At 38.3% G+C, this 27,467-nt stretch overlaps 1 protein-coding gene across 3 annotated transcripts; it reads right to left on the reverse strand.

Moving 5' to 3' along the window:
* Nucleotides 1–26,920, reverse strand: mybpc3 (myosin binding protein C3). 3 transcript variants are annotated; one of them, XM_008405163.2, is made up of 32 exons: nt 26,752–26,920; nt 22,654–22,923; nt 21,337–21,459; nt 20,958–21,035; nt 20,358–20,506; nt 19,904–20,021; nt 19,777–19,825; nt 16,751–16,810; nt 16,626–16,628; nt 15,549–15,721; nt 15,328–15,460; nt 15,198–15,200; nt 14,990–15,114; nt 14,806–14,911; nt 14,213–14,379; nt 13,147–13,312; nt 12,953–13,059; nt 12,825–12,854; nt 12,600–12,739; nt 12,118–12,189; nt 10,120–10,279; nt 9,925–10,029; nt 8,323–8,511; nt 5,745–5,879; nt 5,370–5,537; nt 4,802–4,890; nt 3,841–4,036; nt 3,616–3,755; nt 2,222–2,381; nt 1,988–2,124; nt 930–1,116; nt 1–382 (listed from the first exon to the last, which is right to left on the reverse strand). In XM_008405163.2, the coding sequence occupies exons 1-32, from the start codon at nt 26,774–26,776 to the stop codon at nt 342–344; spliced, it is 3,804 nt and encodes a 1,267-aa protein (XP_008403385.1). In that variant the 5' UTR covers nt 26,777–26,920; the 3' UTR covers nt 1–341. The 3 variants fall into 3 exon arrangements, with proteins under 3 accessions (XP_008403385.1, XP_008403386.1, XP_008403387.1); XM_008405164.2 differs by lacking the exon at nt 12,118–12,189; XM_008405165.1 differs by lacking the exon at nt 22,654–22,923 and having other exon boundaries at nt 26,752–26,918.
* Nucleotides 26,921–27,467: the final 547 nt, after the last annotated feature.

The following is a 27,467-nucleotide window of genomic DNA, read 5'->3' on the forward strand; positions in this document are numbered from 1 at the left end:
TTGGGTTTGTTTTTTATGGTTTTATCCACACACTTATCCAGACTTCATCATCCAAGACTTGATATTTATTATCAGTCATATATGCTTTTTAAACACAGAAATCACAATCCTTGTAGATTGAAAAGAGCAGAAACTACTCAGATAAAACTATGACTTACTTTCAAAGTAACACACTAGTGTACCGATTCTGCCACTGAAAGAAACCCAAAATGTCAGCGGATGAAAAAGGACAAAGATATTATTGATTAAGCACTTTTAGGGATGTAACTTAAGCATCTTGTGGTTCTCAGCCGTCATCCTGCTGAAGATTGATTCACCGCCTCTTCGTTCAAAGACAAAACTCATTTACTGGCCTCTTTCTTTTCTTCTTTAGCAATCTGAGCTGCAAATCAGAAATAAATATGAATTAACTCATTAAAATATATTAGCATTGTATGAGATTACATAGAAAATTGCAAAACTGAACAATCAGCAATTTAAACTGGTTGTTTCTTTGCCCTTTTGTGCTAAAAAAGAATGTAAATGTACAGATTAAACCTGCATTAAGTTACTTTTGGTGATTTGGAGTAAAATTAATCAACTGGTATATTTAGAATAGTACATTTGAGAATATTCAGCTGTCCTTTACAGATAAATATCAGTTTTTCACTGTTAGTTCCATATTATTATTATTTTTTTAATATAGTCCTAATTTTCTGAATACATTTTTGGCAAGCCCTAACCCTAACCCAAAGACGTGCAAGAACTTTAATCATGTATTTTTGTAATGTGGAAATTTGAGACAGGATGTTGCAGAAACTCTAATAATTCAAATATGACTATAAATATTTTATTTTCTGGAGAAAGTTACCAAAATACTATTACTCTGTAAAAAAAGAAAAAAAGAAGCAGGTTACCATTGCATGGATGGAAACCAGCATGCCACTTACGTCGGACCTCCAGTTTGCACTCCACCACGTCCTCGCCCTTGTCGTTGACAGCTTTGCACATGTAGACGCCGCCGTCGAAGGGGCATGGCTTACGGATCTCCAGCGTCAGAATACCTTGCTTAGACAGCATGCGATACTTGGCTTCATTGGAGATGTCCATTTTGTTTTTGTACCAGGTCACTTTGGGCTAATGAGGCAGAACAAAACATTACAGTCACGTGACATTTTTACACTTTGAGCCATCACTGGTCCAATCTAACTGCAGGTTATGTTTGGTTGTAAATTCGCTTGAATTAGATTGTAATTTATTAATCTATTATGAATTCTATTTGTTAAGATATTTTTCTGTTGCCAAGTTCAAGTTATTTTGAATAAAAATTATTTGGTCTTCATATCTATGCCTTGAATTGGGTAGTTTTGGTGTTTCAGTGTCAAAACTAAAAGTTTGTAAAATATTTTAATCACGTCTTTAACAGGAAGCTGTGGAAGAAGAAGTATTTGGACCAGATAGCTGTAGAAATCCCTAGCAAACCCTACTGGACGGGTACAGATGATGAAATTTACACACAGGTCTGAACTAGGCCTTAAGCTACTGCTAGACAGAATATTGACTTCAGTGTCCTGAATCTAAAACGGCAATATTTTTGTATTTTTTTTTTTAATTTTAGTTGTCTTTCTATCCATAAAAAATACTCCGTTTGCTTTTGTATATTTGTTTTCCTCACAGCTTAGCACCAAAATAGCTGCTGATCTCCTTAGATAAACTGCTCTTTTTGCTACATACCGAATCCAATTATAATTGGTTGGATTTGATTTAAGTCTGTGTTTGACAGGATTTTATTTAAAGTGAATTTGACTGAATCAAAATGAATTGGACAGTTTTTTTTTCTTTTTCATATGTATATACATTGAATCTGATTGTCTCATAAAGCACCCAGAGATTACTTCTGCTGTGTCCGTAAGCTCAAGCAATAGATTAATTCAAAGGAAATTACCAACATCCTTTTTTTATCAAATACAGAACCTGAATTTTCGTGAACTAATTTGAAGACGCATACCTTTGGTATTCCTCGCACAGCACAGCTGAGGGTGGCGTTGTATCCTGCTATTATCGACCGGCTCACTAAAGGATGTGTGAACTTGGGAGCCTCTGAGAAGTCATGCTCCCTGTATGTGGGAGATTTGTAGTCGATACCTGCCGAGACACACAAAGATTAGGTAACTTTTTTTTCTTCTCTTGCGTTCTCTTTGTACTTCCTATCATTTTCCCCGAGTCATAAGACAGAGCCGACCTGATTTCTGGATGAACACGCTGTCCTTTGTGGTGAGTGGCTCCGGGCTGAGGCCCACCAGGTTGATGGAAAACACTCGGAAGATGTACTCATTCCCCATGATGAGGTCGGACACCACGCAGTGTGTTCGTCTGTAGTGATCATGGACTGTGAACCACTCCTTCATGTGAATCACATAAAACGCTTCAATGAGGTTTGACAAAACTAAATTAGTCCAAAACATCACTTCTTATCTGTCTGTCCTTTGCATGTGCAGTTTTAGAGATGCATTGTTTCAAATGTGCTTTAATTTTGTTCTTCTCTTCTACTGAACTAACAAAAGTAAGAGAAATCGGAAGAAGACAAAAGTATATCTTGACCCTATTGAAAAATGTGGGAAAAACTTCCACTTGTCTTCATATTGTAGCAGAAACCGAAGGCGTTTTGGTACAGGGTGTTTCTTAGATGCAGGATAGAAACAGGATACGAGGCAACCTGAAAGCACATTTGACCTCAGTGCTTTTCTCTCTGACATGAACCAGGTAGACTTATTGGTAACACGATGACCACCACCTAAAAGCTCATTGTGTTGCAAGTAAAATTAATTTGATCTAATAATGACTGCGGTGAAACGCGAGCTGACCGCCATGCTGGCTGGCGAACAATGTCTCTGCGTCACTGCACAGACTATCGAGACCGGGTCAAGGCTGAGAGGATAAGATTAGGACATTCCTGGGTAACATTGTTCTTGGCAGCTTGAGGTGGAGGTCGGAGGCAGTAGGAGTCCTTTGCCAACTGGTTCATCATTGCTGATGGACAAAGTGGACAGCATGTTCGGCATTGGATAATTGAAGAATAAATGTCTTTCTCTCTTTTTCTCTCTCAACCTTTTTCTGCGAGGAAATAAGTGGTAGTTTTTCTATTTAAGTAGTATTTGAGTCAGTCTGTCATTTCTCTTTTTCTGTTGCTACCTGAGTCTTTTTTTGATGTTTCTTTTCTAATAAAAAGATACCAAAAGCCAAACTACAGAATACTTGTTAGTTTTGTTTGTTAGGTGTCTTAATAATGTGTTTGTTTTCCCCCGCTATTGAGACTCTTAGAGACAATTACATGTGAGCTAGATTTTAAACATCCAAAATTATTGTACATTTTATCGTATTAATTACCAGGTGGCCCTGCGAGATCAGTGATATCCTTTATGACAAACAAACAAATAAATAAATGACATTTTTGATCATTCATATGACACAACTAAATAAATTAATGGTGTAAATAACAGGAAAACACCATGTGAGTAAGGAACACACAAAAGTTTTATGTTTTGTAGATCTAATTATAAGACGACTAAATATTAATTTCAACTTTACTCTGATGTTTTCAACCCGGTCATTAGAACAAAGAGCACAGATTCTCACCATGGTCTTCTTGTCAGCTTTCTGAACGGTGTAGCCACTTATTTCACAGTTGCCATTGTCCTTTGGTTGCTTCCATTCCAGGGCCACATTAAACCCCCACACATCGGCGATCTTCAGGACCTCTGGTGGCCCTGGGAGATCTACGGGGAAAATATCGTTTTATAATGACTACGAAATAATTACAGAAATTCAGTCCGGCTAAACTTTAAATGCAGTCCAACTCACCAACAATCTGCAGCGTGACTTTTGCCGTGTCTTCCACGTTCTCAATCTGCACTTTGAGATCGTACTGCCCAGAGTGCTTTCTCTCCGTCTTTCGGATGAAGAAGATCGAATCGAAATCGCTGTTCCTCACGCTTGCGATTGAGGGGTCCAGAGGTTGCCCGTCTTTACTCCAAGTAACTTTAGGCCTGGGTTTACCCTGCAGACAAAGACAAGACTGAGCTCAAAATGCAGCAAAGTAAAGCTTTAAATCACATTTAACTAAGCATTACAATATTATTTAACAAAGACTGACAAAATAATGACCCCTAATATGTGATAGTTGTTTGGTTAAAACAAAATACTAGCAAGGATTAAAAATTGAATCTAAAACATTGTTTTGTTGCAACCGTTACAGAATGAAGGGAGTTTCTATAGGTGTTCTGAGGTTTGAACCATCATGAGGTGTGACAGCTGCTCTGCTCAGGGGAGGAGAGCTCTGGAAAATGGGAGGAAAGGAGCTCAGACGATCATTGGAACATTACTCTCAGCAATCTGGGACAATTACACCCCCCAGCTATCTCATAAAGACAGAACGCATCATGAAAGACTGCAATCAGCCTGCAACCTTTCTTGAAAGCCTCCAGCAGGGACCACCGAATTCAGGGACTTTTTATTTTTTATCTCAGTGCAGTCAGATGAATTAATGTACACCACTCCAAAATGTAAAGTTCACAATGTACAATGTTAATGTCCATAACATATACCATGAAACATAGTGTGTCCCACACACTAATGTGCAATAGATATGTAATAAGTCATTGTCCACCCCATGCTGACACGGACAAGCTAATATTACATTATCTAGACTCTAGAGTTTATCATAACACTAGACAGTGACTCTTATTGTCTTTACTAGCTGTCTGGGTGGGGAAGTGTTTACTGTGTTTTTTTGACATAATAGTAAAATTTAAATGTAAATCACCTGGAACGGGATCATAATGTTAACAGTTTCTCCAACTTTCTTGATGAGGGTTTGACGGAGATTTCGTGGAAGCCAAATCTTTGGGCGCTCTGTTGAAAACAAAAGACCAACTTCATTATTGATTATGGATATTGCCCTTCAACATTAAAATACTCCTCATATCTCATTTATAATACTGTGCACTGTATTTTTATGTCTATCAGACTCATACCTTTGTTTTTCCAAAGGTCCAACTAACCAATGGGATTAAAAAACAAGAAAAAAATCTCTGAAATTAGTGAAGTAGTTAATTGAAAAGGAAAAGGTCTGGTAAGTCACAATAAAAATATCAACTCAGATGGAAGGCTGTGCTCAGCAAATTTATTTGTAGTTGTGTAAATAAAAAACAGAAACTGAGCAGAAAAAAAACAAATACTGTAGCTTTGGAAGGCTTTGGAAATGATTAAATTTCTCCCTGAAGAACTCAAACACCCCACAGATTCCTGGTTACTACGCTTACGTGAAGCAAAATGAGAAACTGAATAAGCCTAGCGGGGATGTCATAAGAATCAGCTGCAGAAATACTCACGCATGATCTCCCTGATAGTCACAGGCTGTGCCAGAACAGCCGGAGAACTGGGCCCGGCCATGTTGTAGGCCCGCACTCTGAATAGCAGCTTGTCTCCTGTGGTCAGGTTCTTGATAGTCATTGATGATCTCTCTGTCAGACCCTGGATGGCTGGAATCCACTCATCAGCTGCCACCGTAGAGGAATACAAGTCAAAGTCACATAATTGTCATGTTTGCACTGCTATTTAGCAGCTAAGATAGATAAATATTATTTATGAACATGAGCTGAACAAGTTGTGCAGCTCAGGCGCCATTTTGCTGCAAGTAATCCATTCTGGAGATAAACTCTAAAATAAGCTGCCCTTATCAGAAGCATGCAGGTGGCAGCACTTACTGCCTTCCTTGCAGTACTCGACCCCATAGCCCTCGAGCTTAGCAGCGCCGATCCTCTCCGGAGCTCGCCACTTCAGTGTGATAGAAGTGTCGCTGATGTCTTCAACGTGCAGTCCGATGGGCTCGCTAGTAGGGGCTGAGAGAGCGACAGAGGGTAGATAAAGAGCCTGCTTAGGCGGTTAAAGAATTAAAGCCATAGGCACTAAATGAACACCTAAACAAGTGGACGAGCTTGATTGACGCCACTAACGTGCCTGCAGAGCATTCAGGCATGTTTGAATGTCTGAATCTCCCTTGAATTTACTGGAATTTACTTATTTGTTTATTTACATCAAAATGAACAGGAGAACTAAAGACTAAAATGTTGCCTTAACGTGCGTGTGTGTGACCAGGTGAGCGTGCAACACAAAGCGTACATTTGTTTTATAAATGGCAGCATTGGAGAACAAACTGCAAATGCATCATCATTATTTCTTCTTTTTGGTGTCTGATGATTTTGATGTTGCGTGAGTTTTTGGATATTGGTTTTTATTTTCAAACTGAATGTGATCAGAGACAAACGCAAGTAAAAATGAGAGCAAATGAGGCAGTTTGAATTTACACCAGATGTGGCCACTGATGTCTTTATATGTCTCAAATTAAAACCCCTTAAAAAGGGGCACCTGTGAAAGTCATGTGTCGACTGACTTACATGATTTTCATCTCTGTTAACGAGTCACTGGTTACACACAGCGGGTGGATTCAGCCAGCCTGTTTTTAAGTGGGACACCAGTTATCTAACAGTCTGTTACCCTGTAAGCCTGTGAGTGGCGCCTTCTTTCATGCAGAGAAATATGAGCTCTCTGTCTGACCTGCAGTTCACTGTCAGACTGAGGTCTAAGTGCCTGCTGTGCTACGCGTCTAGTGGGGATAAAATGACATGATTTTGATGTGCATAAAAAGACCTTGGTTCATTGGTTACAACCCACGCAATGTTCTAACTGCAGAGGTGCCAAAAGCAAACCACTGTTACATCCCTTTGAAACAGCTTGGCCTCTTATTTGGGCAAAACGCAAAAGATGAAAGCGCATTATTGATAGGGGAAACAGACAAAGCATGTGATAGATTGCTAAATTGAGCTTCGCATGTTTCTGGCTCATAAGGCCAACTTAGCATCAACTGATTCTTTTGTTTTTTTTTCAAAGTTTTATTGTTCTGTCAGCTGAGCCGATCTAGACAGGCAGAGGGGGATACAATGACCTGGAACCTGTTTTCATGCGCTGCTCGATACATAATCAAATCCTTGACGAACCAGAACAACCTTAACCGGCACCATCACCTATAAAACTCAGATGGAAAGAATGTTCTTGTAGTCCAGCTAACATTTTAATATCACCATCATCTGGATTTTAAAACACAAACACTCCTGTATTCTTTGGCAGGTTGAATATGAAAGCAACAAGACAAAACTACACCTAAAGACAATAATTCCTTCTCCAAACATGTTGTCTGCAGCAGATTCCTCGGAGACCACTGCTTCCTTCTCTGTAGGAAAACGTGCACTCCCTCCTGCTGGCTCCTCATTGTCAGCTGGATCTCCCACCTCCAGACTGAAGGCTAACTCTGCAGGGGGTGCTGCTGGTGATAATCTCCTGGCTGCAGGAGTTAAAGAGCTCTTGGCCCTGTTGGTTTCTTCCTTTGGCTTCCACAAGCATCAAATCCTCCACTGGCTTCTTCTCCGCTACATTGGGAAGCTAAAGTTTTATCATTTTTTCCAGTGACTGTATGGCTGCTTATCAAGTCTGTCGTGTGTTTCGTTGTCTGTTTTCTGAGTTCATCTTCTCATTGCCTCTAACAATCCCTTTTGTCTTTTCTCTGTCTTTACTTTAGTAACTAAAATAATCTTGGACTGATTCTGAATAAGGAGTTACTCAGACTACGCATCTTAAAATAAAATGTCAGTAATGTTTTGATAGGTACGATTATAAACAGCACTGCTCTTGTATAGATGGACATAGAGAGCCTTTCAACCACAAGCCCCTGGTTGAATCTGCCTTGTAACATAAAGAGTCTTTAACTGTCCATAATGTGCAAACATAAACATATACACTATGATGACTCAAATTACCAATACAAGGGATTTCAGGGGGAACTGAGAGTAAGCTGAAATCATGTGCATGTTAAAGCTTCATGATTTTAGTGGTTCTAATAGAATTAGTCACAGAAATGTTAACATTACACAGTGTTAATTCCTGTATTGGGTACACAAACACCCTGTGTGATGTTGCTAAGACAAACGAGGCCATATTCTTGTAACACAAATAAACATCTTCTCGTAACCACGAGTGAGTAAACTCTGTATAATAAAGAAAACATCTCATGGACTCAACTGAGTCTGATCTAACCACAGCACATATTGCTGCAGGAACACACAAGATTTCTAAAACCATCGTACGACATTTGGAGAAATCTGTTTTGTTCCTCCTGTTTTAATAAAATTGTCTTCATGACAGACTTCCAACAACAAACATTTAGTAAACATATGAGGTAATTTGAATAAAAGAAATTTACTTGGTGTGAGATTCCTAAAAAACACTCACCGACTGGCACGAATGGTTGGGAGGCTGGACTGTGATGAGACATGCCAATGCTGTTGACGGCGTAGACTCGCATCTCGTATGGCATGCCTTCAATCATGCGCTTGGCCTCAAAGGTTGTTTCAGGGTATGGGTCAAAGTTCAGTCGCATCCACCTGTAGCTCCTCAGTTTCTTCCTTTCCACGACATAACCTTAGCATTCAAGAGCAGCACATTATATTCCTGTCTATGTACAGGCAAAAACATTGTACTACACCCATTTTTTGAGCAAAGACGACTTTGATGGATTGGTCCATTATGGAGTACATTAGCAAAAACAGCCTCAGATGTGAGACCGTAGACAAAAAGCCATCAGAATTTAAAGTCTTAGCAAAAACATCTTCGGATATAAAGGTGCCATAAAAATACAGCATAAAAATAAAAGCCCTCATCAAAAACGACTCCAGACGAAAAGGCCTCAGCTATGGGCCACTGTCTACTTCAGAGAATGCATTTTAATCAAAAATATCCTAAATTAAATATATTTTGTAACAGTATGTTGATGTTTACCTGTGTTTCAGACATGCAAAGGGTTCGTTGCACGTCTGCTTCCGTGTTCGGGGAAAAGCGGCCGGTCACTTCCGGTCTATTGAAAATGGCATTTTACACTAAGTGCTTGCAGGGCTTGCCCAAGCTAATGATGTAAATCGAATTTGTAAGGCGGGAACCAAAGCCCCAACAAACAAGCTGGATAAATGTTTTAAGATGCCTCGTTATACATTCATGGATACGAAGGTGAGGTTTACTTTCTTTAAACGTTATGGCTAACATTAACTTTAGCTTATGCTAGTAGGCACAATCAGTTGCTCGGCTGTCTGGCTGTGGTCTGCTCACTTGTTCCCATACACTTGCTCTTTCAAGCTGAATACAGAAGTGATTCCACTGAAATAACACAGGGACGGCTCATTTATTTACCATCCGTCTCCCCCCGTTAGTTTTAGGCTGAAGAAGCTGTTCCGGAATTAAGTGAAGGCTGCAAACTTTGCTGTGCGCAGGGCCAGCTTTAACTTGTCGTGACAAATATTTACAAGCCACCGTCTTCTTAATTCAGGATCGCTTCGAAATCCATGAAAACATAAGAGCCAATTGTATTTGGAAGACAACAATGTTTATGGTATTGCTTCTGAAATACGACTTTGTCTTTCCTAGAAGCCGCATTTCTCTCATGCGGATGTGACGAAGTGCAAAGAGCACTTTTTCATGCAATTTTTTCAAAACATGAATTTTAAAAAGTAGGAATCTGTTTTAAGCATTTAGAAAATGAATGGAATTTATCAGTGTTAAAAGCTAAGCAAAGTAAAGATAAATTGTAAGCAAGACCAGATGTCCAGTGTAAGAGACATTTGATAAACGAAATATTTTTTTAATGAAAGAAAAAAGGTTTTGCAATGTGTTTCTTTCAACCTTAATACTTAAAGTATGAAGAAAAAAAAAAACTTTTCTTCTGAGTCTCAGGAGAAAAAGAGGTGCATATATTGGAAGTCTATCTTTCCAAAATGTATCGGAATGACATGGAATAAAATTTGTTACATAAACTGGCAAATTTCAACAATTTACTAGTATTACCAATGATTGGGTCTCCGCCATTGAAAAGAGGGGGCTCCCACTGAACAATGCAGGAATCCTCCCCAACGCTGAGAATTTTAGGAGCCTGGGGAGGATCTGGAACATCTATGTGTTTAAGACAGTAACGTAGTTAGAACATGCTTGTTCTAAAAGTTCAGGTTATCTTTATCAAGGAGCAGAGTATCTTTGTCTTACCAACAACCTTGACACTGATATCAGCTGTGTCTTCCCCTGCTGGGTTTCGAACAACGACAGAGTAGATCCCCTCATCCTGTCTCTCGGCGCCCTCGATAGTGAAGATGCAGTGGCCTTTGGTGGATTCCACGTGGACCCTGCCGTCTCCTTCTGTGATGACCTAATCATTAAAAATGAGTCAACTCATTTTGCAAAAACCCAGGCCTGATGTTGTGGTGTAATACTTTTATGTAAAACAGTTGGCAAACAACTAACTACAACTTGCTTGAGCTGAGGTGATTGTCCTTATGTAAGGATTTTTGGATATTGTCAAAGAGATAGACACTGAGGTGAGCCACTTGGTAAACATGACTATGCAATTTCTCAATCATCTATACTTACTTATCATTGCAGGTGTGGGTTGGGGAGATGTAGGAGGGTGACTCTTGCCAGTAGTATTTGGGCAAGAGGCAGGATATGGTGTGGTCAACAGACCATCCCAGGGTAAATTCGGACAACTTGGATCAGTCAACCTAGCAGTCACGTTTTTGGTATGGAGTCAGAGGACCCAAAAAGAGCCCACACATGCAAACTCCATCCAGAAAGATGCCAGGGTTGGATTTGAACCCAGTAGCTTTTTGCTGCAAGGCAACATTGCTAACAACTGTACCATGGTGCAACCCAACTTTCATATTCTAAAACTAATTTCAGCACAGATTCAGCGTATTTATGTCAGTAGTTTTATTGTTATTCATTCACATTTTCCAGTCTTGTCCTGATGAAGCTGATAAAATGAACCAAAAACAAACAAACAAAAACCTCTTCATCAAACTTCACTGACTTCTTTAGATCAGTGTTGGACAACAGGAACGTGTGATAAGACAAGGTTTTAGGGTATTTTAATAAATATAAAACAGAATTAAACTTTTTATTTCCCATTTTGTTACTGTATAACTTTGCACTTTGCCACTTTGCAAAGCATACTTACTGTTCCATCTCCTGTCATCTTTGTCTGAGAGGCTTCAGTACACAGGCTTACCTTAATCAAAGATAATGCATGCTGTTGGTATCATGCTGTTTGACTGGTGCATAAAACTGAACAAAAACATAAAAATACCATCTATATTTTAGATGTACTTTTATAATATTTTTCATAGTTAAACAGCAAAGTGGTAGTGTTGAAACATTAGTTCTTTAGATTCTTAGTACAATTTTATAGCATTCTTAAAACTAGCTGTTTACAATGATGATGGTTTTTTCTTCCTGGGTCTGTAGATTAGTAATATTACTGGTGAGACAACAAGAATCAAATTTTCAAAAAAGCTTTTTGTGGTTTAAAACAATTTAAACCACAAAAGCAAAAACTGAAATAATATTAAGAAGTTTTTATTATTACTTATTGTTGAACAAGCCCAGGTTTTAGCCTGCTTTCATTATACTTCACATGAAATATTATGATTTTTCATAAATATTTCATTAATAATTGAAAAGAAGAAATTATCTATGGCAGTCCACAAGGCTCAGTTTTAACTTGTTTACTTTTCCAACTTTTTATATTTTCAGTTTAGCATCATCACAATCCATTGATCACATACCAAATAGAAAAATAATTCAACCATCTTGATGAACATAAAATATTAGAATTAAAGTCAAGAGATAAAAATCATTTTTACATTTAAAATATACATAAAGGAGATTACTTATTTAAAAAACATGACAATTATATAGTTGTATGAAACACTTCCCCCACTTTTTTCTATTCTCCTTAGATTGTGAGGAGCCTGGTGTCAAATTCAAAATTGGTTTTAATGAAATATTCTAAACATAAAAAGTTAACTAATTCACATATAATGGATTTTCTCATAACTAACATCTTTCTTGCATTAAAACTTTTTTGGAAATTTGATTCTTTCTTTTCAAAGAGATTATCAATATTGAAGCTCAATGCTGGCGTCATGCAGACTTGTACCAAATAAGTCAAAACAAAATATAGATATAGATATATAATTATACACTTACCTCTCCATCATTTAGGGTCCAACAGGCTGAGTGCCCTGCTTTTCCTTCCCCACCAGGTTTTACAGAACTAGCCTACAGTTAAGGACAGCAAAGCAGTAAAAGCTGATAACAGGGAGGGTGAGAAACCTCTGATTCACCTAAGATTATTGCTTTTAGATAATAGTAGCACTCTGATCATTCTGCTGGGTAAAAAAAAAAAGCCAATGCATTAGTTTCCCTGACATTAGTGGGGCACAGCATGCTTGTTGCAAAAACAAATACGTGAAAATACAACTGTTTTTAACAGCGATTAGCAGCCTTTGAGCTTATAATAAATATGTTAGAACGCGCTTGGGCTTTCTTGTTTGCATCTTAAATTGCAGGATTGTAGAATGACAAACTGCTTTCTCAGCAGGTCTCAGATGCCAGCTCTTACCTACAGCTCTCTGGACAGATGGCTTCTGTCAGAATATTAACAACACCAGGTGTTACATCTCTTTTACCTTCTCTCCTTTGGTCCAGATCACTGTGGGAGCAGGATCTCCAGTGATTGGAACATCCAGACGCAGTTTGTTTCCAGCGACCACTATGATTGTTGAATCAGAAGTGCGGCCCATGCAGTCAAGGTGGATCTTGGGAGGATCTTCAAAAGTAATGCATATGGTTATAATGGGGTCTGACTTTTATTTTCCTTTGCTGTGCAAGAGTATATGTTTGCAATGGTGTACCTTGGCGAGGCACAAAATCAATCTTCACCTCTGAAAGATCAAACATAAAGGAGAAATTATTTAAACATTTGGCTTGTGAGGATCAAATGATGACTTTGAAGTTTCCAAGCTTAAAAAATAATTATTACCCAAGAAATTGAGTTTAGCAGAAAGGTTGAAAGCATAGCCATCTGGCACAAAAGTATAGTCTCCCTCGTCTTCAGGTTTCACTTCATCAATGGTCAGTTTGTGGATTCTGTGTGTTTAAACAGAAAATCATGTCATTGGACACGGGATCCAATTACATAACATGTGCATAATTTAGCAAATTTAGTATCATCACCTTCCAATATGGGAGATGTTTGTCCTGGCATTGGGTTTGACTTCAACACCGTTCTTGTACCAAGTTCCCTTCACATTCTCATCCGACACTTCGCATTTGAACACCGCCTGATCCTTTGCCTTTACCGTGAGGTCCGCAATGCTCTGGTAGATCTCTAGTTCTTTCTCTGTGCAGTCAGAAGAAAAAAAAGAAACACAAGTTTAAGGAGCTCAGAATGAAAATCATCAAGGCCTTTACACTTTTGATGGAAAAAGCATGGGAGATATTGCCCACTGTGAAATTCAAAGGCTATGCTAGTCAGCATACTGCCCAGGCCGAATAAACAGATATGGTGGGAATGGCGCTATAATAGAAACTCTGCCATGGACTGAGGTGTTGATCCCTGTCTCAGTGTAGCAGCTGGTCATTCTTGGCAGGTTAGAGTTTAATTAACAAGGCATATAAACAGCAGGAGCAGCTACTGGGCTTCATATTATACACAAAAACTCCTGGGACATCAGAACAGATTTAAATTAGGAATATAAAGGGAAAGCTATCCGCAGTACAACAACTGTACTAAAATTTGACTTTAAGGAAAACAAAAATGTGAAAATATTTATGAAGTCAAGCATGTATTCAAAGTTTGAAGTTTAAAAGGAGATGAACTGAAGTCATGGGTGGAACTCGACGGAGTATATTTGTATCTAGAGGTTTAAATTGTCTCAAACTATTTTTAATGCAGGATGGAAACTTAACATCTGAATCACCAACTGGGATAAAATGTCAGTAAATAATGCCATAAACGAGGTCACATTCTTCCTTTTCACTTCCAATCCAACAACTCAAAACCGAGAAAGAGAACCAGCAAGTACTGAATGGAGCTCTGCCTTTCAGGTGATACACATGTACGTCTTCTAACTTTAGCTGACATACTCGTGGTGCCGGAACCTGCGCGGATCTACATAAGCTACACAAAGTCAACCTGCCAAGAATGACAAGGCTGCACAACTACTGGCCTAGCTGTGATGGGATGAGAATTTGGACAATTCATCACTGACAGAAGAAACAGCCAAAGCATGACACTCACCCTGCACCAGCAGTTCAGCTACAGACTCTCCTCCATTTGTTTTGACCTTGTAGTGTCCACCGTCTTCTTTGGTGGCTTCGTTAATGATCAGCACATGCTTGCAGCCATCTTTCTTGAAGCGATATTTCAGGGATTCATCTCTGGTTAGTTCAACCCCGTCTTTCTCCCTGGACAAGAAATACATTATCATTCATTAGTAATGTCAATTCACTGTGTTTGAGGTATTTTTGAGCTTCTTCTGTGTTTTGTTTCCCTTTATCCATTTACAATTTAGCCAATTTAACTCAAGACCTCTGACATTTACATTTATTGTTTATGAAAGTTGTTTAAGGGATCTAAACATGTAATCATTAAGAGTCAATAAAAATAAGGCACACTGGAGTAAATCTCATCTGATTTGATTGTGGAAACATTTCTGTCTGCTTTTGAATAATATGTTTTTTTTTTATCATTACACCTTTAGTGGGAAAACAGATTTTATTTTGGCAATTATGATTAACATGGTTGTTGTTTTTTTTTTTTACTTTTTAGCCATGATTCATAAGCATGAATCTTAAACTACTAAAACCGTAGTGTATAGAATAACATCTCACCATTTCACATTGGCTCCTTCTTCTGATACTTCGCACTCTAACTCTACCCGCTCGCCCTTCATCACCATCTGATCCTCCAGATTTTTTACGATTGTAACAGGAGGCTCTGAAGACAAAACAGACGAGAAACATAAAGTTTAATTGCATGTTGATTTGATCCAAACTGCCTCTGACTGTTCATTACCTTTAACAAAGAGCTCTGTTGTGCATTTCTCCTCTCCAATGACACATGTGTAAGCTGCATCATCCGCTAAGGAGCAGTGGTTAATGGTAAGGTAGCGCATGTTTCCAATGCTCTCAAAGATATACCTTTGGAAAAACAAGAATATTTTCGTAGCACAAAAAGACGGCATTGTTTTAAATCAATTTTTCACCAAAACTCGGATACTTACTTGCTGAAGATGTATTGAAAGGATATTTCATCATGATCCAGATGCAGGGGAGCGAAGTGAACATTCATAGTTAAGTACATAGTGATAAATGGGTGCAGAACTTCCTTATCATATGCAAGTAAGTTCATACCTTCCAGACTTTTGGATTTCTTGTCCATTCTTAAGCCACTTCACCTCCACATCTTCATTGGCAACCTCGACTCCCAGCTTTATTTTTTGGCCCTTTAACACCTGGTATGCAGGATCCAGCTTTTTGAGGAATGCTAAATATAAATAGCAAATGAAAATCAGCCTTTCAAGTTTTTCCAGGTTCGGATGAAGCAATGCCTGTTTTAATCCCGGCATACTGACCTTCACTCTTCTTTTCTTCCTTCTTCATCTTCTTAAGCCTCTTGAGCATCCCTCTCAGGTCGGTGATGCCGTGCTGGAAAGCAATCTTTTCATATTCTGAAGGGGGAGCATGACTGAGGATGTTCCACACGTCAACATCAGGATCTGTGTTCATGTGTGCCGGTTTGATGGACCTGAGACAATTGGGTAAGGTAACACTGTTAAAATCAGGCATGAAGCAAAGACTTTGAAATGTAAATCACAAACAAAAAGCTACAACTGAAAAGACTAATTAGATTTGTGCCAGTAGGGGTGCTTATGTTAATCTAAGGTGTATCATTTTTTTGTCCAAAATACATTAAAACGATAAATCAGCTTCAATATTTAAAAATATCATGGTTAAAAAAAATATGCTAAAAACTTAGAAATAATAGAAAAATTTCAATATGATTTGCAAGGAGCTGACATGTTGAGAACAAGCACCAGAGAGGGCAGAAATGATGGCATCGCCAGCGATCTGGAGTTTTATCAAGGTGTTTCTCAAGAGTCCGTCAGTCAGTAGTGAGTGAAGGTCACTAAACCCAGACATGGATCCCATTACAGCTTTACATGGGTGGTCGAATCGTGGAATTAACAGTTGTCACAGTGGCACAGAGTTGGAAGTGATGGGAATGTGAGGGCTGGCAAACATTGCATGAAAGGTTCTAGCTGCACAAGACGGTCAACTCCAGTGCAATGCTGTGTTTTGTGCACCAAGTGTAGCATAACCTTGAACCAGCTGCATTATGACAACTAAGAAAAATACAAATATTATGTAATTAGGAATGATGGGGTTCTCTTTCCACTTTAGCAAACTGCACACATTTAGGAATCAAATAACGTGAGTCGGACCTCAAACGCATGCTAACGCCATGCAACAAGTAGGTTTAATATTGCATTTGCTTTTATTTTGCAATGATTTTATTATTATAATATAATGTTAAGACTTATTTTTATATGGACTGACTTTCAGTAGAGAGATTAAGTGAAATTGTTATTAGTGATCATAAGTTTGTTTCCTATAGTGTGATATAGTTTGCAATTGTAGAAATGACTTACTCTCTGTGGACAGAGGATCATCCAGAAAGAATAAAAATAAGAAAAAAATAACAGGCATTTTTATGAAAGCGAAAAAAAGTAATCATTGTTCTGGGTAGAACTTTTTAAAATGTTTATTTCCTCACCTCTTTTTTAATAGGGCACTGAAGTCCAGCTCTCCTGAATCGTCTTTGCCATCTGTGCTACTGCAGACATCAAAACGCATCAACAGTGTAGCATATGGCTTAATCATTTAGATTCTCCAAAGAACAGAAACATGTCACTGCAGATGTTTCTTTCTAATGAAACACTTTATATTCCATTTGCTTTATGCAAAATTAAAAAAGCCATGTGTGGTTTTGCTCTATCAGAGATCCACACAATGGTTTTAGGTGTTGGTTTTACAATCACAAGTCTCTCCCAATTTGAAAATGCTTCAGAGGAATGACAAAGTATAGAGTTTACTTTTAAACTTTTACCGGTCTGGATGAGTATGTTAAGGAATGAAATAACATACAGCAACCTGTTTGGACTTCAATGGGAAACATTTTCCTCCTGAAGGCTGAACCAGCTGCCAAGCTCAATGTATTGATTGCTGGGCTAATATAATGATCCATTTCATCAAGAGTGAATTTTAGCTGTGATATTTCAAAATAACAAAACAATAGAACAGTTAGAGTTCCAAAGAAAATGCACAGCCTTCCTATCTTATAGAAACTGTTCAAACAACAAAACCCTTAAGCAGTAGTTTTCTCAGCATTGGTTCAAAATGAGGTCATGTTACCTCAAGATAATTAAAAATCATGATACTGTTACTAAAGTTTGAGATACAGTTATCTTGATAAAATGAGATTTTGAAACTTCATATAAATAACAAGATGAAGAGCTAAATATTTAACCCTTGTGTCTAGAAATGGGGTCTAACCGACCCCACACATGTAAAACCTGTATCATTTGCCACAGTCCTCTACGTTTGCCTCAGTCTTCGCACGAACAAGGGTTAAACGAATGAAGAGCAATTGCCAAATTAAACATCTATGTGTTTTAAGATAATAATATAATGAAAACTGTTTCCATGACCAAATTAAGTTGGGGGTCTCAGGATTGTGTGATAATGAAACTTTCTGTGTGACAGCTCCAGATAATTGAACAAGTGAACGGCAGTAAAAACAAGAAAGCATTAAATCGTATTACGCCATGTTACCGTGACAGTAAAACTATTGTCAGGACAAAACAAGCTTGGTGTTTTGATGTCTTGAGGTAACTGAACTGTTATGACAAAAAGCTTAAGATGTAATTATCTCAATTTGATAAGCTCATGAGAAAGGAGGTCAAGGAAAGATAAGAATCTTATCACTGCTAAATAAGCTTGAGATATGAATATTTCTACGTCACAAGATATTAAATATGAAACAGGATCAAAACAAGACAACCTTGAAATATTGCCGTCTTACATGCACGCTGTTTGGGTTTATAAAAGGGCTTTTCTGCGCAATCTTGGAGGCTTTAAAATGAGTCGGTAAACAGCTGGAATTTAGAAATGGAAAATGTGTAGGAACCCTGTCTTTACTGGTCAGCATCAGCTGCTAACAACTCATGATTTGGTCATGTCTTGCAGTAGGTGATTGTTCCTTTGGGAGGTCACATGGTGCCTGGCGAAGAAAGGAAAAGAGGCGGTAGGGAGAAAAACATGACATAAAAAATGCGATATGTAGCAAGACCTTCTACACATCCTAAAAGCACAAAACCATCTCACCAAGCTGCAGCCATAATCCAAGCAATGACAAAACAAAACAGTCGTCGTGAAGCAAAGCAGGCAACCTTAGCGCGTGTTTGTTTCTTATCAGTGGGATGAAAGATAAAAAAAACAGAGGCATAGACGAGATAATCTCCAAGCTCTGATCCAACAGCACGTGAAGGTGAGTCTCTGCTCTGTGTGGTGAAGTTACAACACACTGTAGCTGCACTTCCTCTGTGAGGCAGGCAACCCCCCCCTGGAGGTGGTCTGCTGCTGAAAAGCCTGAATGTCTTAGCACATCCTGCACTTTCAGTACAATAACACCACCGTCAAATCTCACTCGGCCACATGGCTGCTTGGGCAGCTGGCTCGGCTGTTTTGATTGAGACTCAGGAGGGGATCAGAAGAAGCTGACATGTGCTGCTGCAAGCTATTTAATGGTTGGAGGACCAAATCTTGAAGTTAAAGGTTAACACCATGTTAATTTTGGTATTTAACTTCTGGGTTTAGCTCTCTGTTGATCTTCCTCCTGTGGTCAGTCTCAAAACTCGGTCAACTGGCGGCTGTGAAATCCAAAACGCCGGATTGTTTGGCTTGAACGCAGAGAATAATCAGTCCGTGAAAGAGAGCGACAGCCTCTATTCCTGGTCCAGATTTCTCCGTTTTTAAACAATCCAAGTCTTTAGAATTTGACCACGAGCCTCCGTGGTTGCACCAAATCTCTACTACCTTGTTGTTGTTCCACTTCTCTTCTTACCGCCTTCACTCCTGATAAGTTAGCATTTTTCACAGTTATTTACCACACATGCTATATTAATCCAATGCATTTTTACACTCAGTACTTGCGCTGCTTAATATGAAGCTCTTGACTTGAAGTCTGTCAGGAAAATAATTATTTTACTTCTAGGCTTTAATTTCAAGTACAACTACAAAGTCATGCAGGAAGCTATTCTTTCTAGCACCTATGCAAGGGCTATTTGACACTGAAATAATTTCTGGTTAGATAAACCACAGCATTGGTTATTTTCTTTAAAAAAAAACAAAAAAAACTTTAATTTTTCCTTTGAAATCGGTGTTACTTTTCAAGAAAAAATTCTTCTTTTTCTCTTACATCAGATAATACATTGATAAGACATAAACATTTTTTTTTCTATTTAGCCAGCAAAGCATTAATAGTTTAGTAAGACATCAACATACTTTTGTCTTATCTCTTTAGCATAACATCAGTAGTAGGAATAAAACTCTAAGATGTTTCGTGTTTGACTTTAAAGTTTATAATTTTTCTCAAATTAGAATTAAAATATCAAATTATTTTTTTTTTCAAACATTAGAACACAATATTAGCTCAAATTCAGCAAGAGATCCACAGATCCTTAATTCAAGCTTTATAATTTGATGTAAATAAACACTTTTTATGTATTCTGAGTCACTTACGTGCGTCTAAAAGCCGCTCTTATATCCAGACCTTCAGGAGCTCGGGCCTCTGAAACGAGCAGATCCCAAACTGATCGAAACATCTTTAATCATAATACATGCAAAGCAAAGCATACACAACACGCACCATGTACGGCAAGGTCAAAATTGCAGCTGTCAAACTTGTCCTTGGATGAAACCTCACATCTGTAACCTCCAGCAAAGTTGGGCTTAGCAGCAATGATTTGCATCTCAAATGTGTACACCTGAAACGACAGATAGTGACCATACAAGGTGCAAGAACACAAATACTGAACTATATCACTCAACAAAACAATCAAAAACTTTTGCAACTTTGCTTTGTTAATACAGAGAGTCCCATATGCAGTTCAGTATGTGATTAGCACATGTGTCTGAAGAAAGAGCTTGCCTAACTTTGGCAAAAAAAAAAAGTACAGAGTTTACAAATACAGTATGCTGCCTCTAGTAGTTTTATACTTGTTTTCAACAAATTCTTATGGCTAATAAATGTTAACAAATGAGACCAATCAACACTGAAATGACGAACAATCAGCGTGTTTCTTTGTATGCCTTCAGTTTACCTTGGTGTTGCGGTCATACGTTTCCTTCAGCTGCAGGTGTTTTCCAGACTTGCTGGCCAAGTCCATCCACTTCCCTTTGAACCATTTCACGCTGGGTTTCTTCAGAAGTGATTCAGCATTTACTTTAGCCACAAATGTGATATTTTCACCTTCGTACAAGAAAAATACACATACAGCAATGATGAAGTTCTGAAAGTTAGCAGGATTTTTTATTTTTATTTTTTTATTTCTACTTATAGTGATGTGTTCTGTAATTTCTTAATGCTGCTTCAAACAGCTGGGTGAAGATGTGGAAATGTAAAGAAGAGGAAATGAAAAATAATGAGAAATTTGAGTTCATATTGTGTTATATTGTTTTTCAACAAATTATAAATACAACATTGGTCTGTTTCTTTTACAGCAATTTAATTTAGCATGTCTGATTCAGTAATGGACTGAAACACTTGCAACACTGCAATGAGAGACCAGCATCTGTCTATTTCTTCTATTTCTGTTTTTCTTCATCCATACTGAACTTTGTCTACTTGGTAAAACTAAAAACACGAAACATTGAATTAAGCTTTGCTTCAAAACAAAGTCTGGTGCATCACATCCACTCACCCACAGTGACTTCTCCACACTGAGGTTTCTCTGTAAAGAGTCCAGTCAAGTCCTGTCTGGTGTCTGGAGGGTGAGCATCTAAAAAAAAATCCAATCCAAACCAAGGTCAAGTTAATTAACAAACAAAGTGAAAGGAAATTAAAAATGAACAACATGCATGACAAAGATCCGCGTTTAAATGTCGGCTAATGTGGTCTATATTTTAAGAAGATGTTAAAGTTGCTGGAAATAAACAAACTAGTTTTGTTTTCTCATATAATAACATACACTATTTTTGCACTCAAATATGAAGAAAATCTTGCATAGAAATCTGAAAACATTTGAAATGTTTCAATGTAAAATGCAATGGGAGCCTGATGATGGTTACCCAGTAACTCACCCTCAGCTGGCTGAGCGTCGGGTTTTGGAGCAGAGGTTTCTCCCTGCGTGGAAGCTGCAGGAGGTGGAACCGAAGCCTGGTCAGCTTTCCCAGTTTCACCAGCCGGGGCCTCAGCTGGAACCTCTGCGTTGATTTTATTTTTGGTGGCATCAAAAGCACAGCAAAAGAGATTAAAAAGCAGTGGAAGTAAACATTCTGCCTGGGAAGTTAGTATTTATTCGGCGCTGAACATTTTAAGTTCTAAATATTTCTTTTGTCTTATATTATCTAAGTGGCAGGCTAACTTTTCCACATGCTATCAGTGGCCTGTCATGACGGTGCTCAGGGCCTATTGAGTGGTGGCTACTCATGAGGAAATAATGTGCTGGTGTCCAGGTCACCGTGCAGGAAGAGCGAACGTGGCGGCAGCTGGTTTTCTTCAAGACATTTGTGTTCACCTAATAAAATATAAACATCCTAAGTACGTTGCAGTGACAGTCCACTGGTGCAATGTTAGTCAGTGACACTAATTAAAACCTGGGAAAATGCAGTGCTAATATCCTGGAAGAAATGAAACACAATTGGCACATGTGAAAGGGCTGTTTGGAATTTTCTAAACAAATGGGAAAATAAACACTAGGAGCTTTTTCTCAAACCACAGATATTTTAATGAACAGCGGAGTAGCGTATAGAAAACACTCATCATTAGTTTATTACATTCATCTGGAGGAAAAAGCTATTATTACTTGCACATCTGGTTTCTTCACTTTGAAATTTGTGTTTTTATGTACAATGAATAAGGATAATCAACTATTTAATAACACGTGGAGTGTTAAAGAAGTACTGTTTTTACTCTAGGCCTAAGCTGTTTCTCAAAACTGCTAATTAATTGTTTCATTATGGTGTAAAGCAAAGCTCCGATTTTGAATGTGAGGTGAGTGCTGCTGCATTTTTTTTCCTAGTTCTAAACCCAGTTTTTGAGCTACCATTTTTTTTTTTTTTTTTTTTTAGAAGGTTTGTAGCTTTCACTCTGATCAAAGCTCGGCTTTTAATTTTTTGGTTGAAAAGCTTCAGTGGAGATAAAAGTTGTTAATTTCTCAACATGTCCTGCTAACTCTTCAAAAACCAACAACAAAAAAACACTTCAGGCTGCTTCAGAGATTTGATCAGAGGACGTAGAATCATGGTAACATCAAGCGCATGCAGTGCATCAAGTGTTTACTGCCTCAGTGGTTTTCTAAATCGAGCGCTGTGCTTTGTGCTCGGTGACGACTACACGAGCTGTGGATGAGTGATCAGAGGCCTCAAATGCACAGCTGCAGCATCAAAGTCTCCCACCTGGCTTTGATACGACCCGCAGCTCAAACTTGACCTTCGAACCACCAGCAATCACAGCATAGACATTGGCATCTTCCACGGTGATGTCTTTTATGGTGAGGCAGTGCTTGCTTCCAGCGGCTGTGATTGCATATTTATTGCCGCTGGCGATGTCCTTTGAGCTGCACTGCCATTTCACTTTAGCTTCAGACTTCTCTGTCTCGGCTTCGAAAACCACACAGGAGCCTTCCTCTGCCTCCTGAGTCTTTGGTTTCTTGGAAAATGCTGAAACTAAAAACATTGGAGTCAAAGTACACTCTGAAGTGTAAAGAAGTGAGTGCGATCTTTTCGATCAGGGAGCTCAGCTCTTCGTTCTTTTGCTGAGTGGTGATTAATCAATCGTAGTGTCACTGCCAAAGAGATATTGAGCTTCCTTTTATGTTGATCTCGTTTCGCAGGGGGAAAGCCGAGATTAAGGGCTTCGGAGCCGTTGTAGGAGCCAATGAATGAAAGGCCTCATTATAAACAACAGAATAAAAAAAATGTGCATGTCTAGTTGTTCAAAACAATGCATCAGTGTTGCGTCCTATTAAAGTGACCCGAATCTGCCTGCATACCTTAGGGTTTATTTTGGGTTGCTAGTGAAAGGTTGCACATGAAAACATGTACATCTCTCTCCCTGGGCTACATGAACAAAATTCTCTCTCTTCTTGCTGCCTTCCTTGTGTTGTCACAATGTCCACCAAAATGTGATTTTGTTCTTATGGCCCTGGTTTAGACATTCTTACAGCTTGGTCTCAAAATATCACATGGACAGAACTTTTTTTTTTTATTATTATTCTTGTGTGGTGTCCAACTAAGGGGCGTTGTTGATGCAAAAAAAATTTGGTCTTTCTTGCTTTAGTGCTGAAGAATGTGAAGAATGAAATGTTCACATCAGAACATCCATCTTATTTTTCCTACATCTGTCGTCTTTTGTCTTGAATTTCTCCCTAAATTTGTTGCAGCATTTCTCTTTGTCAGATCTCTACATTGTTATCTTTGCCTTTGTTGTAGTTTTGTGTCCAGTTTAGTGACCAGTTTTAATATTAGTTCTTCCTCATTTATTCCTATTTAAAAGAACTAATTCATTCTGGTTGCACATACACCCACACAAGCGTAAACCTTCTTGATTTCCATCCCACGTTTCAGAAATCCAACTATTGCAACACAAGCACTAAGCAGAAAAACTGGATGCTTTATTCTAACTCTCAACGAAGATGTGACATTTTTTTAAAATGAAATACCCAAAAATGATGCCACTGAAATTACCACTGATATAAAAAGAGAAATGCAGTTGATGTTAAATTATGGTGACCAACAATTTTTCAGATTGAAGGTGAAAATAAGGCTGTCCCTTAAGTCTATGGGCTTAAATACTTTGATTGTGAGTCATAAATCAAAATATTTATGACTCACAATCAAAAATGAGTCATAAATATTTTGACTCATATAATATTTATCAGAAACCCATTATGGTAAAAACAACTGATGTTAGAGCACCAATTGCAATGCTAAGTGTCTGTAGTGACCTACAGAAAGAATGATACCCTGACCATGATATTTCCTCGTAAAGGTCTTCTCGCTGTGCCTGCGTAATACGCCATCTGTTAAAGTTCCTGCTTTGTCCCTGTTTGGAAAAGTTGTTGCTGGCAAACAGTTGTCGTCTTTAAAAGGGGTCTAAAAATAGTGCGACTGAAAGCTCTGACGGTGGAGGTGTTTAACACACAGCGTGGTGTGCCTGGAATCCTGAGCTGTATGTATGTGTTACATAGATACAGATGCTATTTACAGATTTAAATGTGGAACAATTCAGCATAGGAGTACAATGTGGACCAAACAATACATACGAAAAGAATAAAATCTGACAAATTAATAAAAAATTATAATAAAATACAACCGTATAAGACTGTCATTTTCCAGCAAGGCATATTAATAAAACAGTAATTATTTTTTGATGGTTTCCAGTCATCGCAACATATTAGAAGGGTGTTACCATCTAAAAAGTAGGAACCTAAACTCCAGTGGATGATTGGATGGTTGGGTGGATCTTTCTGTAATGGAGTAGTGAAAACCATTACACACCATAGTGTGTCTTTTATCTTTCGAAATATCTCCAACCTGACAAGTGTCATAAATTTCACTGGTGTGTTCCACAGATCCACATGCTTGCTTAAAGGCATCTTATAAACTGCAATAGTGGCTTTGGATGGTACGACACACCACATTTCCTCTCCGTATTTGAGGTTACTTGCGTCACATGTTCTCCCTGTGTCGCTGTTTTGTTACTCGCATGTCACATAGAGATGCACACTTCTTAAGAAGTCTCTAACACAAGCCGTGTTCAAGGATGTCTAGTTTGGTTTCCACAGGGATTGTCAAAATACTTTCCACTGCACGTTATCTTTCCATGAATTTCATTGTAGAGTTGGAATTGTAATGCACTTTGAACAGGCATTTTTAAAGCCCTTTCTGTTCATTAACTTGCTATGAGACCTCATCATCTGCAGATTAATTCCCTATTTTTCATATTTGCAAATGAGGGATTTTTGTTTTATTTTCTAAGTTATACACTGGAAAAATAATTTCAGATTAACATAAAATAATAGTGTTTTAAAGAATCTGCATTAATTTTAAATTCATACAGTTTTTGTTTTTGCAAATATAATAAATGCCTTAGTAGTCTTCAGCTGTGTTTTGAATTATCCCTGTTCGGAGTTAAATAAATGGTCCATGGCATTTACTTGGATAACTTCTCACCTAGTCCAAAGGACTAGAAAGTGCTTTTTGCTATATTTGGTCAGTCTTCCACCCATTCACATGCTGAAGGTCAGCTACTACAAGTAGCCACAGCTGCCCTGGGGCAATCTGAAAGAAACGAGGCAGTCACAATGACTGAGACACAGAGAGTGTGGGTGTGTGTGCCGGCATCTTTACCCAGACAATGTTTATAATCATATTTTCTTATACGAATTATACTGGGTACAACATGGGAACCATACTAACAGTTGACTGGTGAAGGAAGCTAACATTTTTTATTTTATTTTTTATACTATCCTGTGAAAGCATGATGCCCAGGATGTTGTGCGTAATTATTCACATCACAGACACTTTAAGTTAATGTGGTCATGGGAAAAATATCAATATGTTCCCTAAGTTTGTAAATGTGGGTGCATTTCTTTAGCATAATAGAAGCTGAATGAGTATTGTTTAAAAAAAAAAACAAAAAAAAACAGGTGGATTCCTTATTTAGCTTTGCTTGTCAAATGATTTCTGCATCACACAGACCGCAGGGTGTTAATAACAGCTATTAGTATAACTACAGGCTCAAGATGATCCTAACAGTTTCTGTGCTGTTCAAATCCTTCACACTGCAGGTCTTACCACACACAAGTGAGCCATTTGGACACCACTGTGCCATCCGATAGCACAAACAAGCAGCTCATCCTCACCCTCAAAGGGGAAACTGTGGCTATCATTTGTCAGGCTGGAATCCTGTTGGGGGTTTTGGATCTCTGGATCATTTTGTGTATGCAGCCATGTCAGAAATGTGACAAGTGTGTGGAGTTCATCTCATACAAAGCCTCCACCTGGGGGCGCGTTGACAAGAGTTCCTGAAGTGACCGACTTGTTTCCTGCTGAAAGCACTTTGAACCTGGCGGCACATTATTGCACCTGGTGTGCTTCCTTTGGCTCCCACCTGAGCACCGTTAAATCTTAAAATCAGCAGTATGAATTATGAAACAAAAGAAACAAATGTAATTAGCAAAACTAAAATTATAATGTAGAAGTTATACTTGTGTTGTACTCTGTGTATTGTCAGTGCCCTTCAATTTGAACTCATTTATTTTTTACTTATGACGCAGTTTTATATTTGTCTCATTCTTTATCCAATTCATACAAATATTTTCAAAATGTTTTGTGCTTTGAAATAGTATTCCTTTTTTGTTTAATTTCCTAAAAAAACACACACACACATACATTTGGTGTGACTGTAGCAATAGCATATGTAATGTGATGTAAGACATTAAGTTATTGTAAGTTGAGCGTCTCATGAAGCAGCTAAATGAAGAAACATACCTGGTTTTTTGGCCGGTTCTGGCATCCTGAACGATATCCTCTCTCTTCTGCAGTGCTGCTCAGTTTGCTCCCAGGGTCAAGCCTCAGCTTTTAATAGTGGTCTTGTTTCCAAACCCAGCCCACTCCTTCAGCCATTTTCCACCTCAGACCTAACAGAGTATGAAGAAAAAAAAAAAAAAAACACCCACTGTTTCTCCATCAGAGCAATGACCTGGCTCCCACCACCACCCAAGCCTGGTCACGTCTGACCTTGAGCTATATTTCGACTATCCTTTCCGCACCACCTCAGCTGAATGATAGGCCTTGAGAGTGTGAGGAAGGGACGTGGCACAGGGGATATAATTAGAACAAAGAATTTAAGAGAAGGTTTTGTTTTGTGCTGCACCCTGTCACCATCTACTTCTAACAAGGAGACTTGCAAGGTGGTCTTTAGTTTCTTTTTGACTGTGGATTATGTCATCGAACCATTAAATTTCAGTGGAAGCTCAGTTGTAAAACTTTAGTTACAAATTGAACAAGTATTTGATGGTGAACCACTATTCTGCTACAGAGGTGGGTAAAGGTCTTCTGACAAGATAAGAGGTGTAATCAGGACACAAAAATCGTGTATCTCAGTTCAGTCATGGATCAGTAATTTCAGTATGTTTCAATAATGGAAAAACAAACAAAAAAATGTATAAGAACTGACTTAACAATGTACAGTATATTGAAGTATT

This window comes from Poecilia reticulata, linkage group LG3 (assembly GCF_000633615.1).
Source record: "Poecilia reticulata strain Guanapo linkage group LG3, Guppy_female_1.0+MT, whole genome shotgun sequence".
NCBI classification, from domain to species: domain Eukaryota; kingdom Metazoa; phylum Chordata; class Actinopteri; order Cyprinodontiformes; family Poeciliidae; genus Poecilia; species Poecilia reticulata.

Coding starts and splice junctions, on each gene's coding strand:
- mybpc3 (XM_008405163.2), bottom strand. CDS start 26,776: ATGCCAGAACCGGCCAAAAAACCAG. Junction 21,460..22,653: donor GCGGGTCGTATCAAAGCCAG/GTGGGAGACTTT, acceptor AAATCAACGCAG/AGGTTCCAGCTGAGGCCCCG. Junction 4,037..4,801: donor ACATTATGATCCCGTTCCAG/GTGATTTACATT, acceptor CTTTGTCTGCAG/GGTAAACCCAGGCCTAAAGT.